The 15,270-nt window shown below is 44.1% G+C and overlaps 1 protein-coding gene across 1 annotated transcript in view; it reads right to left on the bottom strand.

The window, feature by feature from the left end:
- Positions 1-1,396: 1,396 nt before the first annotated feature.
- Positions 1,397-15,270, bottom strand: part of SLC43A2 (solute carrier family 43 member 2) — a 32,630-nt gene continuing 18,756 nt past the window's right edge. The window contains exons 7-14 of the mRNA XM_040615341.1: positions 15,046-15,179; positions 14,418-14,623; positions 13,677-13,820; positions 10,030-10,168; positions 9,458-9,590; positions 8,438-8,511; positions 6,599-6,722; positions 1,397-5,749 (exon numbers count right to left, since the gene is read on the bottom strand). Of these exons, the coding sequence (XP_040471275.1) occupies positions 5,588-5,749; positions 6,599-6,722; positions 8,438-8,511; positions 9,458-9,590; positions 10,030-10,168; positions 13,677-13,820; positions 14,418-14,623; positions 15,046-15,179 (1,116 nt within the window). The 3' untranslated portion in view covers positions 1,397-5,587. The remainder of the gene's footprint in view (positions 5,750-6,598; positions 6,723-8,437; positions 8,512-9,457; positions 9,591-10,029; positions 10,169-13,676; positions 13,821-14,417; positions 14,624-15,045; positions 15,180-15,270) is intronic.

Here is a 15,270-nt window from a genome sequence, read left to right on the forward strand (position 1 = left end):
CCATTTACATAACTTGTACTCAGTTAAAAAAAAACAAAACTAAAGAGCATTAGTTTTTGCTACTTTATCACTGCAAATACATATCAAGGATTGTCTTTGATTGGAAAAATAAAACCCCATACATCCAAGGTCAAGCGTGGATAACCAAGATGTAGGACTTCCCTACTGACACTCTACATCTCTTCTATAGTCTTCCCACCTATGGCCACACTTCATCTTTCATTATTTGATACCAGTTCACCTGGTGTAACTGAGCTTGATCTCTTTCTCAGCCTACTGCCTACATTTGGGGTGGGGGGTGGGGGGGTTCTTTCTTTGGTTTGGATTTTTTTGAGATTAATTTTTTTTCCTCCAATAGAGCTTAATTGACATCTGGGTGTTAGCTCCTAACCTAGGAGAAAAGTCAAGGAAACATTCAACATGCATCATGCCATTTGACAGATAACACACTGTAAAGCATTCATGCTTACATAGTCTTGTTAGGAACCAAGCAATACTTTTATTATGTTCAGCCTCGGAAGGAAAGCTAACAATTAACTTAGTACCACATTTATTTTTAGATAGTACTGCAAGAGTGCACATCACCTTACAAACACAGAAAAGATGACACAGGCCTGCCCCAAGGAGCTTACAATTCAACTCTGACAAACAGTACAAAAAAACTGTGAACAGGAGGTGGGAGAGGCTAATGCTAGCACATTAAAGGGGAGGGGGCTTTCTGAAAGGGATTGTCTCAATAAAATGTGACAGACAGGCATAAGGAAGTGACAAGCAGCAGTTGAAAGGATGACAACATGGAGCACAGTGACAGGCTGAGCAGCACAGGTAGAAAAAACAATGACCTGTAGGGTTTATAATTAACATGTAAGAATGCATCTACATTAACACATCATTGTTTCAGCTATTCCAGAGAAGATACATTGTGAAATAGAAGTCAGAGGTGGTTTTTTTATTATTTATTTAATAAAAACCCAGTCCCTTCCCATCAGGAATCCTGTCATACTAGTTTCCATTATGGATACTTCGCAGTTCTAAACTGAGAAGTAGAGAATACCAAAAGCTCTGCAGATACAGAAGACAAAGTGGTGGTGGGGTGTGTGGGGGGGGGAGGGGGGGTAACACCACCTGTAGTTTTAAAGATTTCATTATTTTTACCCTACAGTATCTGGTTTGTATTTTGTGGCACATTTTCCAAATTCATCAGCCTTTCAAGAGGGAGATCTACTTTAAAACATTTCAGTGATTTACTGACTTATTTAAACACTCATTTTGCAGTTTTCCTTTGTAGATGGAACATGAAGAGACCAGACTCCGTTACGGGAGTTGAACATTTAAATCACTATAGCAGTATTGCAGTTAAGTTGGAGTCTCAGCAAGATGTGCTTTTTTTTTTTTCCAGACATCTGTGTCCAGTTTCTTCTCAAGGATCCAGATGCTCTGACAGTAACTGAATAAAACTGTAATTGCCCCATTAAGTAAAACAGCAGATTTTCTCTGCTACTCTTGACAGTATCATTGCATTAGTGCTATAAAGACTGTGACAATGGGGCTTAGGTAGATAGATCAGTGAAAGAAAAAAGCTGTCAGCTCCCTTCCCCACTTTGTTAGTTGGGTGGGTTTTTTTAGGGTGGGGGGTAGTTTGTTTTTTAAATACAGATGCATATTAAATGCATGTGAGACTGCAGAAGCCAGGAGCAGTGTTTCCAGAAGGTGCAATCACCTTTACAGAGCAACACCTTGAGGGCTCCTACAAACAGGAAGTACTCACAGATCACGTTTCTGCTTCATTACATTCAGTTGGGGATGCTTCTGTGGAGAAGAGGTCTTTCCCATGACCACCCTCCTCACACTTATCATGTGGATGGAGTTAAGGGAGTATGAGTGGCATAAAACAACCACAAATCATAATATTTAGGAATTATGAAAGCAGTTAAACACATTGACCTATATTTGAGTTATACAGGTAAATGCATTATTGATTTAAATGGATGCAACTCTAGTTTTTGGTAGCCCATTATTTTTTTCCACAAGGTGGCTCATGCACATAGAAGAGTGCATCAGGACTTCCCCCCCCCCCCAGTCCTGCATCACTTGGCTAGAAAGCAGCAACGCTGTTTCCACTCCAAAATGTAAGTAATCCACAACTACATTTCTGTAAGCATCAAAGAATGAGGCAAACTGCCTGTGAACAATCACATGTAACAGGACCATCCCAACAGTGTTTGTTTCTGTACCGTTCAAGACAACATTTAGCAGAAGCTGAAGCCTGAATACTGTCCTCTGAGGGGCTCACCCTGCAGGAGATGCAGCATTTCAGAAATTATGCCACAATCAGTAGAGTATTTGCACATCTTGCATGGAGATATATTTTTTTTTGGACAGATTTGAGATGCTTTTAAAATTAGCTTGGCTCACAACTGTCAGAGTATACTAAAACCCACTAGATCAGACCAGTGTTTCACCTAGCCCAGCATGTATCTTCATCTTTGACCAATTCTTAAGAGACAGAGCACACAGAAAAGTAATCTTTCCTTGGCATAACCCTTATTACAGCAACTTAAAATCTCCCTGAGTTAGTGGATGCATCAGATCATTGTTTAACCAGCCTCTTTAAAAAAAAAAAAACAACAAAACCACACATTTATACTTCTGTTCCCCACTACATTCTGCAGCAATGAATTTCACAGTTTGACTTTGCACTGCATGAGAAAGCACTCCTATTTGTCTGTTCAACCGCAAATTACTAAAACTTCATTGTCTACCCACTAGTCCTGGTGACAGCCAGAGACACGCTTTACTCTCGATCTGCAAACCCAGCCTGAAACTGTGACTCAAATGCATGAGCTCTATCTATTTAGCTGCACATGCTTCAAAGGCAGCAACATCGTTAAGATATGCCACTGTATTCCACCATTTTGCAAAGACATTTATATCAGGAATTCAAGCAATATAAGAATGGAAGCCATCACATTCAATGTTCCGAAACGGAGGTGGAAGTAATGCTGACTTAGCACACTGACACCCTCCAACAGCTGTGTCTATTTTAAGACACTGAGTCTGAGGACTGTGGCTCAGACACTCTCACCTGTCTGAGTTCTTACTAAAAAAAAAAAAGATACTTAATCTGTCATTGTCATGTCACAAATCTCAGAGCAAAAGTAGGCATCTTTTTCTCAAAATATTTAGAAGTGTATTAATATGAAATGCAGAAACCTGCAAAAAGCCCTCTGGAAATCTAGGCAAGCTGTACAACTGCTGGTGGATCTCTGAACATGTACATACTTGAGACAATGCCAGGTGAACAGGAAAATGAATCTGAATTCTGCCTCCATTATTGCTCAACACAAAAGAAAGAAAAGCTGGAAAGGCTGCTAAATCATCACCAAAGCTGGAGACCAAGAAAGATCAAAAGTTTCTAGAAAAGTGAAGTGTTGACAGCAGGCAATAAGGCTGTCTTGGAACAGACACATTTAATAAAGGCAACACATTAAAAAAGGTTCCACAAACGTGTAAAATACTCAAGTGGCAAGTCATTTTGAAAAGAGTGACTGAAGACTAAAAGGTACCATGGAGTGGAGTAGCATCTGAATTGCCCGCAGGAGGCTGGCTGGAGGCAAGTGACTCGAGATGGCGCTGCTGTCCCACAAAGCTGCCTCGTCATCCCGTGCTGGCAAGGCCACCAGCTAGGGACTCTGCAGCAGGGCTTCCAGCAGTCCTGCCGAGGCTCTCTGTGCAAGGTCACCAGACTTGCTCGTTAGGAACGGTGGAGGCCTGGCTGGGCTGAGCATCTGCATGCTTGAAACCACCAGTAATGGAGTTAACACCCAGTTTCCAGGCAGTTTCTCAAAGGAAGGTCCGAGTGCACTGTTGTTTCTAAGCCCCAGCTTAGAGCTAACAGAGCAGTGATGGAGTCTTGTACTTTTCTGACCAGACAAAGAAGTTGAATGACTTACCCCCTGCCAGGCTTTGCAGTAATGCAGGAGTTAGCAGTTCAGAAAGCACCACCACTACACATCTTCATAACTGTTTTATTTCTGCCCCCAACCTTCCTGCAGCCACTAGCCCAGTGAGTATGCTGCTGCATGCCCGCTGATGTTCACCCTCAGTGCTACAGTCCTGCTCCAAACAGGTCCAAATGATGCAGTGATTAACTTTAGTCACAAGGCTACAGAGACTGAGCTACCAACCTCAACAAGAAGGTTAAGGGCAGAAAAGTCAGCTTTAGACAGGACTTAGGAAAACCCCTATAAAAATAAGCAGGTTAAAAATTCCCTTTGTATTCCTTCCATGGTGAACAGGCCTGGGACACCTTTAGCCACATGTATTGCTCTAGAAGTCAGTTTGACCATACAATCAATCACCACATACTCTGTCCAGACAGAGCATCAACATTGTAGAAGGCTCTTAATACAGCCAAACCGGCAGCTTTTTGGTCAGTCACAATAACCTGGTGTTCAGCAGTTTGGGGGCTATTATCAGAACAATGTAAATAAGCTATGGCTAGAGGAAGAATCACATCACCACATCACCCTGCCATACGTCCACAGGAGTCAGTTACCAGACACAAAGGAGTGTTCCGCACTCTTGATTCCTTTCAACAGCAAGTCAGCTCATAACATGTGAACACCAAGGTATCTGGAGCCCCAGAACTCAGCTTCAAGAAGCTTTCCCACTGTACTAAATACACGCTGCTGCTCTCCTCCCAGGGTCATGTTGGAGGGAAGAAGAGGCAAAAGGCAACAAGTCTCAAAGCACTTCATTGGTAAATGAGATCCAATTCCTATCTCAAAGGTTCCGGGACTGCGGACAGTTTAAAACATGTACAGGTGGTTTGTAGGCCAGGAAGAAGAGGAATTCCAGGCCTCTGAAGGCTTGGTCTTAGACCAAGCAGTCCACTAGGCTCTTCATTTCAGTGTGGAAGGCAGATCCATTGCGTCACAGTCTGTGTCATTTGCAGTAATAAAAGGTTTGGGAGCTGTCAGTGCTAGCAGCCAACACATAGCAATACACTGAAGCTGTGCTCATACATGTAGGAATAAAACCCCCTTCCCTGCCTCAGAAACAGTCTGGGGTATGTCTGGATAGACAGTAAAAACACTGGGTCCAGCTACATATCAAGCAGAAAGACCATTATGAAGCCTCAGGGAGGGAGGAGAGTGCAGCTTGCATCTGAGACAGTGTCAGCCAAGGTTGGGGGAAGAGGGGGAGAAAAGAGACTTCAGTGCATTACATTTGCAAACTCAAATTACAGTCTTTCTTCCCTCTTCCCCCATCCCTCTACTCCTCCTCTCCCTAGTTTCCTATGCAGAGACTCTGCCTCTGGAGGGTGTGATCAGGGGATAATTTAAGACACAGTATCTGTGTGGCCTTTATAAAACAGAGAAGTGTCCCTTGTTCTGGCGTAAGGAGTGGGAAGTCTCCTCCTGCCATGTATCTGAGGAAAGCTCAGTCATGATGTCCAGCCCTCACTCCAGTGAAGAGCAAAGACTGGCAGAGCCAGGGGAGAAAGAGCCTGGCTTACACCACAGGTAGAACCCACGGATATGGTAGGAACCTGTACAAGGGAGGTTGTACTCGAAGCACCAGTTTAAACAAAGGCTTCTTCATTGGGAGTGCCGTTGATTTTGAGGAAAAGTTTGGCATCATCCATCTTCTGCTTTTTTTCTCTCTCCAGCCTGCGTCTGTAGCAGACCAGGTAGATTGGAAGGCAGAAACCCAACAAGCTCACACCAAGCAAGCCAACATTCACCTGCAGGAAGAAAGGCAAAACAAAGTTAGGCAGGCTAGGAAGACAGAGTCATGCAGGCCAAAGTGTCAGAACCCAGCCTACATCACTCAGCTGCAGGCAAACCAGGGGACGCCCCAAACCAGGGGATGCCCTGCTCAGTGTATTGGCAACAACTTCCATTGTATTTATATTCACACTCCTGTGCCCAAAGCACCACATGTATAAGCTAAATGCCACAAGGGTTTGTTGCTCAGGATCATGGCTGCCGGAGTCTTGTTCCACAGAGCAGGCAGGGCTGTTTAAACTGCAGTTCTTTTACACCAAGTTTGCCAACTGAAGAGCAACAGGCTGCTGGGGTGGGCATATGCAGCCTAGAGGCCAGGACTCTCCCCTAGAGCACCCATGTCATTTTATTAAGTTGCCCTCATCAAGACACTACATTAGCCCTGCCCTCAATAGCCACTTGGCTTTTTGGACATTAGCATCAGTAACCCAAAATTTACTGGTTAATTGGAGCTAATACTCAGATCTCTTGAGCTACATCTACTGCATTTTGAGGTCCACATGGATTCATTCACTTTTACCTGACAGATTTTGACTTGCCACAGTTAGTAGAAAGCACTCCTTCAGCCTTCTCCCTTCCTCCCTTTCCATAACTAGTGTAAAAGTTAATGGCCTTCCCTCCCAGAGGTTCATTATTCACACAGTGAAGGGTCTCCAGGACAGCACCAAGGTAACAGCAGACCAAGGGACATGTAGAATTCTGGCTGTTTTTAAACCTTGTCCATGCGCAGGAATCCTTTTGTTTTCAAAGAGGCCAGCCAAAATAATCTTAACCACCAAGCTTTCATATTGAATTTAAGAACTTGCCCAGAGAGGGTCTCCTTCCAAAGGTCCCGTCAATGCCATAAAAAGAGGCTGCTGCAGAAGGGCAAAAAGGGCGCTGATCAGCGACTGCAACCCTGTCAAGCTGCCAAACTGAGTAGAGGGGTATCTGTCAACAGAGAACACAACAGCATTATTACATGTCACCTTGACTGTTCACATCACCCAGATCTGATTACATTCCCAGTTGACTAACGCAACAGAGCACAGGCCCAAGACAGGCATAACGTGAAGAACTTCTCCCTCCTGGACTTACATATAAATACTTCATTAAATAAAGTATTTAGCTATAGCTAATGGTCTGCACAGTGCTCTCTGGAGCAGAATGCAGCTGGTGGGTGACACAGCTGGAGCCTTCCTCTCCAGACTGTTCTCCTCCTGAGCTCTCAAACTTAAGTAGTATCAGATCCAGCACTTGTTTTGTTTTGCAGCTGTACCATAGGCAGGCGGAAGTGCTTATACAACTACTGTTCCTACTGCAAAGGGAGAAGAGTGTTGATATTTACAAGTTAAAAGCAGGGCCTCTTTACCCATGACACCATTTGCTGCTCGGCAGTCATTTTCATCTTGTCATAACAATTTGCTCCCTTTATAAGTGAGTGAAACCTGCACAACAGGTTAGCATGTGTTTTCCTTTTCAGAGGACATGTTTGATCCTATGTCAAGCTAAACACTACTGTTGATTGGTAAGTGCTGAGTATCAGATACCACTAATGGAAAAATAAGTTTCAGAAACAGTTTAACACCCTTCTCTTTCCACAACTAAACAGGGTCTAAAAAAGGTCAGGTTAAACTAAGCTTGGAAAGAAAGTGGATCAAAACCTTCAAGTAGTCAAAGAAGTCACACTCCAGGATCTCTCTCCAGGAAGTTCAAGACAGTTGCAATGGGCAAAAAGGATTAGTTTACAAGCAAGCTGGTAAGTATAGCAACAGGCACTCACCTTGCCCAAGACAAAAATCTTTTGCTTCTAGCTGTCAGGGAACCAAAAGTTCATGAGTTTTGAAGTAGAGTCTTAGATGGGTTTTCTAGTCTGGATTCCCCAGACACTGGGACCAAAACCTTCAACAGAAGGAGTCTGTGGAGTCTCCATCCATGAACATTCAAAACCCAAGTGGACACAGTCCTGGGCGACCTGCTCTAGCTGACCCTGCTTGAGCATGAGGGTTGGACTAGATTGTCTCAAGAGGTCCCTTCTCACCTCAGTGATTCTGTGGTTCTCTGAAAGATAACAGCTTCTTTCAGTTCCTCTGTCCAACAGCTCAGGACAGAGAGGCAGATCTGTTTTCAAAACCAAACCTCATTGCTTAATAAAGTATTTAGATTCAGCTATTGATAATTTTGGTAAGTTGGAAACAGGATGGATGATCTGTCCTGGGAAAGGGAGCTAGCATCACTAATGGTATCTTGAGCAATGCTTTACTAATGTAATGTCAGAGCAGACCAGTAGCAATGTATTCAATTATGTTAATGTTTTACCTGTACACATGCACATAGCTACTCATTATAAGACAAAAAAGCCTTGAGTTTTTACTATATAACCTTAGTGTCAACGACGTAGTCTCACATGAGGCCCATATATAGCTGGGCCTGTCTCACTGCAGTAGCTATGTCAAAGCGGTTAGCTATTTGTAAACAAGGAAAGCATCAGCTAGGACTTTGGTCTAGCTACTGTCATCCAGTGGTGACTGAGGAAACAAGTTGCATCATTTTTCCCCTCTGACCATGAAGACTTCACTTCCTGATCTCTCTCTCACCTGGACAGCTTACCATCCTAAACCAGTTTATCTGGCCAGCCACATATTAATAGGTAAGCAGAAACTTACACAGCTGCATAGAGACCTCCCACAGCCGAGTGGATGAACCCTCTCACGATTGTGTGCAAAATGAAGGAAAGAATCTAGAAAGAAGCAGAAAAACATCACATCCTAGATACCACGAGGCATGTCAGACCCCAACATACCACCAGTTCTAAAACTGTTCTCCTTTCTAGTACAAAGATGGGCTCGATGAACCCAGAATCAAAACCTGAAATATCAGCACAAGGGAAGAAATTTGTACTCAAGTCTAAAAGCACTGCTTTTCCTTATTTGAAAAGGCTTACATGTAGTGCCCCCTGAGCACAAGGCCTATCTCATTTGTAGATGGTACCACTGCAAGGACATGTCCCCAGCAACCTGTGGCCACAGTCACAATGCTTTTCATTGCAATTGTGGCCAGTTTAGTTTTCTACAAGCTATTGCAGACAACATGCAAGTATGAGAAAACTGTATCTGTTTGCTTATGTCATCAAGGCATGTTTAAGTATACCATAAAATCACTTATCTCCTCTGCCAAAAACAGGTGGTGCCACAAAATAAATATTCTAACAGGTTTATAATCCCACAAGTACCATTGGGCATAGCAATTGATGCAGAAATAACCTGCTGTATATATCGGTGTCATACTTCTTACAGCCAATTTTCTGACCATCAGCAGCTTAAATCAAGCCCAGGTTAAACACATAGGCAGGGCTGAGAGGAAAGTATCTCAGCAGGAAAGTACGTGTTGTTACACAGCTCAGCTGCAGAAGCTTCCAAGTGTGAATAAACTGTGGATCAATTCCGAGATTTAACTATAGCTGCTTCTTTAGGTTCTCTCAAGAGATGTAAACTGGATGGTATTATTTGTTTCAACCTTAAGACTTCCCAAAGCAGTACAGAAGTCTCCCAGCAGTGCCAGAAAACCCTCCTGCAACTAGTTGGTTCTGCTGGCTCGCAGGATCTCCCGGCTCTGTCCTGCCTGTCATTTTGCCAGCACCCACGCTGCCAGCCCCTCCAGCACACCCATCCATTTGGCCTATTCACCTGCAACGGTAGATTAGGAATAAGACAGGTGATTCCGAATCCAACCAGCAGGACATTTGTGAATACAAAGGCATTGGTGGCATTGGTGATTTTCTGGATCTGACGATCACGTGTTTTCTTTTTCTTGTCACTTCTGGAAGGATAGCAAAACCTATGTTACAAAAAGCACTTTCAGCAGCTACTGGAACTCACAGCAAGATTCTCCACATATCATATCAACTCTATCTAAACCAGTTTGGCTAAAGGTCTGCCTAAGGAGGTGGTGGGATCTCCATCAGTGGAAGCTGAGGAACATCTGGGCAATTATTTTGGTGCTGTTACTCTTACTGTTAGGCTAGAGGGGAAGTCAGAGCCTCCCCTGCTACAATTTAAGTTTGCTCTTCTTGACTGATCTTAGTGGACATGGAAGATAGTTGGGTCCTTTCCTCTGCAATTATCAAGTCTTCCTTCAGGCTTTCTTTTCTATACTGAAGAACCAATATTCTTTTCAGTCTTTCATCACAAAACACATTATGCAGAGCAGAGGGGGCCTGCTACGTGGCTGCATGTCCCGTGTGGCGCACACTACGCACTGCTCAGCGTTGCTGTCCTCATTCTCTTCTGAGCTATCATCGCATTCTTTCAGTCGCCAGTCCATGATGTACCCAATCACAGGCGCTGTCAGCAAGCACAGCAGTTGTAATACCCCAAAAATGGAAGTGTAGAGAGCCACTGCAGGGGAGAAAAAAATTAAAAAGGTCAGTCTAAGCGATACTGTAGCAGCAATGAGAAGAAACTGTTCCTCCCCATTGATCTCCTCTCTCAGGAGCCCAGAGCCCACGTGCTCACAGGCTAACAGGCAGGGCTGAAGGAGCTGGGAGACACCAAAGCATCACTGCATCATTTAGCCTCCCAGAGGCATGGCATTAGAGTGGATATACCAAGTATACTTGCTTCAACCATTCTCATCCTGCACTAATATTCTCTGAGCAGCATCAGCCCAACAGCAGGTCAGGCTCCAGAAAAGGGACCCAGTAATTGTTTAGTGCCGGTGAGGCTTATTTATTCTGGCTAGGACCAACAGGGAAAGTTCTACAAGCACTATATCCTGCACAGCCAACCCTGCCTTAGACATCTCCTCTCCTGCATTGCTGGAAGCTGCAGCTACATCTTCTCCAGCTGGTAAGGTCCAGCAAGGACAAGCCAGGCTGGGAAGCGAGGACTAACCTATTTCGTGCTGAATAGCCAAGCTCAGAGGTAGGGGGAGGGCACATTACCAGGCAAAACCCACAGCATCTGAGAGCAATTATTAGAAGCTTAAACAGTGAAAATTCTCCCATGATGGGAGAAGCGTCTACATGGAAAGCTGATGGCAGCAGACTCAGAAGAAACTGTCCCCTCCTGTTACTGACTGAACAGTTCCCCCACCCTGCAATGCTTTTTCTACTTCCTCTCTGCAGCTCACGTGATAGATCTGTAGACATCACACAGAAGGGCTGGTGAGTCACGGTGTACCACAGCTCTGAAGTAAGGATGTAATTCTGAAACTGCCCATATCAGCACAGAATGCTTAAAAGTTACAGCACTGTAAGCAAAACTACTAAAAAGAATTTTAGTTTCTCCCTCCCAACACACTTCTAGATCTAGCCAAAGCAGTACAGCAAGTATTTAAATCAAAATCAACTTGGTAATGGGAAGAAGTTTCCAACAAGCCTTTCTCTCCTATACAGTTGTAGTAAACCCCAGCAGCAGGGCTGCTCTGCTGTGCCCAGACATGGCACCTGATGATACTTTCCTGGCTCCAGTTGCTGGCAAGGGAGCCAAGAGAAATGTACATGTTCAACCTCCAAACTCACATTCATGCCCCTATTACCTCCCAAAGGCAAGCCCTGAAGTGGCACCACATCTCACCTCGTTATAGCAACTGCTGTGGCCAAAAGACAGGTGGCATCACCCTCTACAAACACCCCTGGAGCTGATTTGCTGTTGTCTGGTTATTTTTTAATAGAGGATAAGCAGCAAGCCATGCTGTCATGTTTTGCCTCTTCATGCTATTCTGAACACTTAATCTTGGGCTCTAAACAGCAAGAGCAGAAGCCAATTTGAAGCAGGGAATGAAATTTATGGGGTCAGCAAGAGAAGAGAAGAGAAGGAGACGCTGCAGCTGCTACAAAACAGGGCCTCCCCATTTTTTTTATCATCTTAAAAAACATTCTTTCCCAAAGAGGGGAAAAAAAAAAAAGCAAATACCAGCAGAAGTAGATGCAGCAGAATTAGAAGCCTGGATAAAGCAAACAAAGGGTGTGCACACGGGCACAAACCTTCACACCACCTGTTCTACATGTCTTTCTCTCAAAACTATCCCGAGCAAGCACCTCACACAGCTGAGTTTTCCAGCCTACCCTGATTCTACTTAAGGTCTTCAAGTATTACCAGATGTGAAAGCAAGATGACAGTTTAGAACTTGAAATTTGACTGCATCTTTCATAAACACATCAGGTCTACTCTCTCCTGCCATCCTACAATACAATTAGTCATTTACAGAGCCACTGAACTCCTTAGCCTGTCCATCTTTTGGGGTTTTTCAGAAGATAAGTAGCCACAGGCTGACTGCTCTTTCCACCTATAGTTCTCATGACAGATCAAAGTCACCATAATCCACACAGGACTTTCAAGGACACAGTGCCTCACTGCAACTCTAAGACTTTGCTACTTATCTGAATTATTTTTCCCCACATCCCTCTCTCCTGTTCCGCTCCCAGGAATATTTAAGTTTTCCTTGACCATAACATTTGCAGGATTGACTCAACAATCTCCTTCCCTTGCCAAGTGCTCCTGAAAGCAATTTCAGGTGGAAGGAGCTCTCTAAACAAATCATGTTCAGGTAAAGTAGAACAACGAGGAATCCAAGGGAGCAGCATCCCATCCCCTCCTGATCGACACAGATTGTATTTCTAGAGAGCTGCACACATCCTGGAATGGCTCTTGCAGCCTGACACTGCTGCGACTAGACAATATCACTGTTTTGCTGATGCCATGGAAACACCAAGACGGCAGACTGCACTTCGAGCCCAGGCTACATTCAGGGGGAGGAGGGGAAAATGAGAAGAAATCTTAAAGGTGGCATAGAAAAAAAAATACCGTGCAATACACCCAAGGGGCACCATTCCTTTTTTAACATGGAGCTTGATCTAAACAGAATTGGCAGCATATATAGTTAGTATTAATTCTGAAGTACCAAGGAGGGGAGAGGAAAAAATGAAAGAGAAATACCTAGAGCAAGACAGGGTAAAAATAAAAAAGTGAAAGAGTTACAAGGTAAGCAGAAAACTAAGCAGTGCTGGGAAAGGTAGGCAGTGTGAAGTTTGTCCTGTTTACTGTTTAATGTCTAAATTGGCTCTTGAGCCAGGAGATAAAGAACTGAACGCTGCAGGCTGTCAAAGGATCAAGAAACAAAGCAATTCAGGGAATGCCAGGGCACTTGGAGTTTCCCGAGTTTCCTTCCCTCCCCCAGAGCTCACTCCTGTTTTCAGAGGAGTGCCTCTTGATTTATCAGCTTCATGCAATCCAGATTTAACAAGTTCAAACTGGATCTTACTACAAAGGACAAAAAAAAAAAAAAAGGCTAAGTCTTGTTTTGCAATCCTGGGTATTTTCAACAACAGTAAACTGATGTACTCTTTCCTGTTTGCTTCATGTACTGAATCAGAGCTATAAATACTGACGAGTCCAGCGTAGCAAGCACCCCTGAGCCTCCACAGCATACACCAAGCTGCACAAAACAGCTATGACTTCACTTTTCCCACCCCCAGCTGCTGGGTTGAGATACCTAGTCCAACCATTAGTCATGACAATCAGTTGCTCTGTACTTTGTGCTTGCTTAGGATAAGCAAAGCAAATACCTGATGAAATAGGTTTTCCAGTTAAAAAAATTTATCATAGTTCATCCTGAGAGGCTACTTTCAACAACCCATCTGAGGAAATAACACAGAATAATACTTAACAGACACAGGGCTAAAATTAGCATGACATTCAAGTATCTACCTCACTGCCCCTTGTCTTGGGCTAGTTCCAGCCCTCCACTAGACCCTACTAGCAGCTGTCACTGCACTCTGACACCACGAATTGCCATATACTGTATATCTGCTGAGTAATCAGACTTGCTGGCCTCTTGCAAGGACCAAGCCTAGGTCAGGTCCCAGTTTCAAGGAAGTAGATAAAAGTCTTCAGGTTACCCTACCTTGATCTTCATCTCCAGACAGAAACTCAAGGATGGTATTCATGGCTCCCATGTAGAAGATGAGCCGCAGCTGAGTGACACACATTGTGATAAGGCTGAGCAACAAGATAGGACTGAAGACACTCTTCATGAAGGAGGGAGAAGCTGCAGAAGGAATAATAGTCTCTCAAGAAGGCAACATACCTTCGTAAACATGTACAATTTCAGAAGAGGCTTTCACCTCTGGGTTAGCAGGTCTCCTAGCTAGTCATTCCAATACTGCGTGCCAGTGGCAGCTCCAAGGAACTCACAGTTAGCAGCTACCTGGTGCCTTACAAACTTCCATAACAAACAGCTATAGATGCTTGGAGTCTGGCTACCAGTAACTGGGGCAAGGGAGCAGGAAGGACAACTCACCTAATTCTGTGGCTTGGAGCAAAAGGAAGCTTCAAGCCATTTGCTTTTGCTGTAACCCCAAGTAAGGAAGGCTTGGTCATGGTGACACCCATGACCCAAGAGACAGCAGAGACCAAGACCAGTTACCCATGCTGTTGTCCCCACCACTGGCATATTTAGACAAGCATACAAGGACAGGATCCCTTATATAACTGAACGCGTATTTAAATAATGGTGTCTGGCACATGGTCCTGGCAACACATGGATCACTTATTGTTATCTCTTATAAACAGATCTGAAGCAGAGCAGAGAGGCAGACAGACTTGTGCCAGCACAAGCAACCCTGGGGCGCTCATGGAACCACACCTGTGTTGTCAGGCTGGCACTTCACTTCTAGGTCCACTGTAGACAGGCAGAGTTTGTTGTTCTCTTGCAAGGCTGTTGTTGGCTCCTTGGGGCCCTTCATGGAGCTCCCCACACTGAGACGGCGCCCCACAGTTGTTACTTGCTTGTAAAACTGTTTCCCAGTGATTTTGTGGTCAAATCCCAGCCAGCTGAACTTTATTTTCACCCTGTTGGGTAGTAAAGAGCATGAGAGCTGCAACACAGGGCGAGGAATCAGAGGCAGCAAAGTTGCAGGAGTTGGAAAGGCTATGTGTAGATTTCAAGCACTAGTTCCCATCTACAAACCCACAAATCATCTGGTTCCAGAGCACAGAGATACTTCCCCCAGGCCAATAGAAATACTTATGACTACTGACAAATCATTTTTCCTTTGTAATTCCTCTGCTTTGGAAAGTTCCACTTTCCACAGATATTGAGCAGTCAAGACATAATGCTAATGGCAGACATAAATCATCATCCTAAGAAGAAGTGGCAGCAATAAACAACATGCAAGGGAGTTCCCTCTCCACTCCTCTAAATTAGTCATGCCAGCACTTTCTAGAGGATTAAGAATGGGATTAGCTCTCAAGGCAGTCTAGAGGACACTTACGAATAGTCCATGTCTTCTGGTCCTGGGAAAGGCTCCAGTGGCCAGTTGAAGAAACAGTTGAGGAAAACTAGTCCTGCACAGCTTGCCCAGACAAGCAGAATAAGGATGAAGGAAACCCCAAAGTCATATATAACCTGGAAATCACAAGGGAATATGGTTTTGACTATAAGAGCAGAAAGATACTTCAACATTCTTTGAACAAGGTCCGAGAGACAACTGTGGGAA

This window comes from Falco naumanni, chromosome 1 (genome assembly GCF_017639655.2).
Source record: "Falco naumanni isolate bFalNau1 chromosome 1, bFalNau1.pat, whole genome shotgun sequence".
Lineage (NCBI taxonomy): Eukaryota > Metazoa > Chordata > Aves > Falconiformes > Falconidae > Falco > Falco naumanni.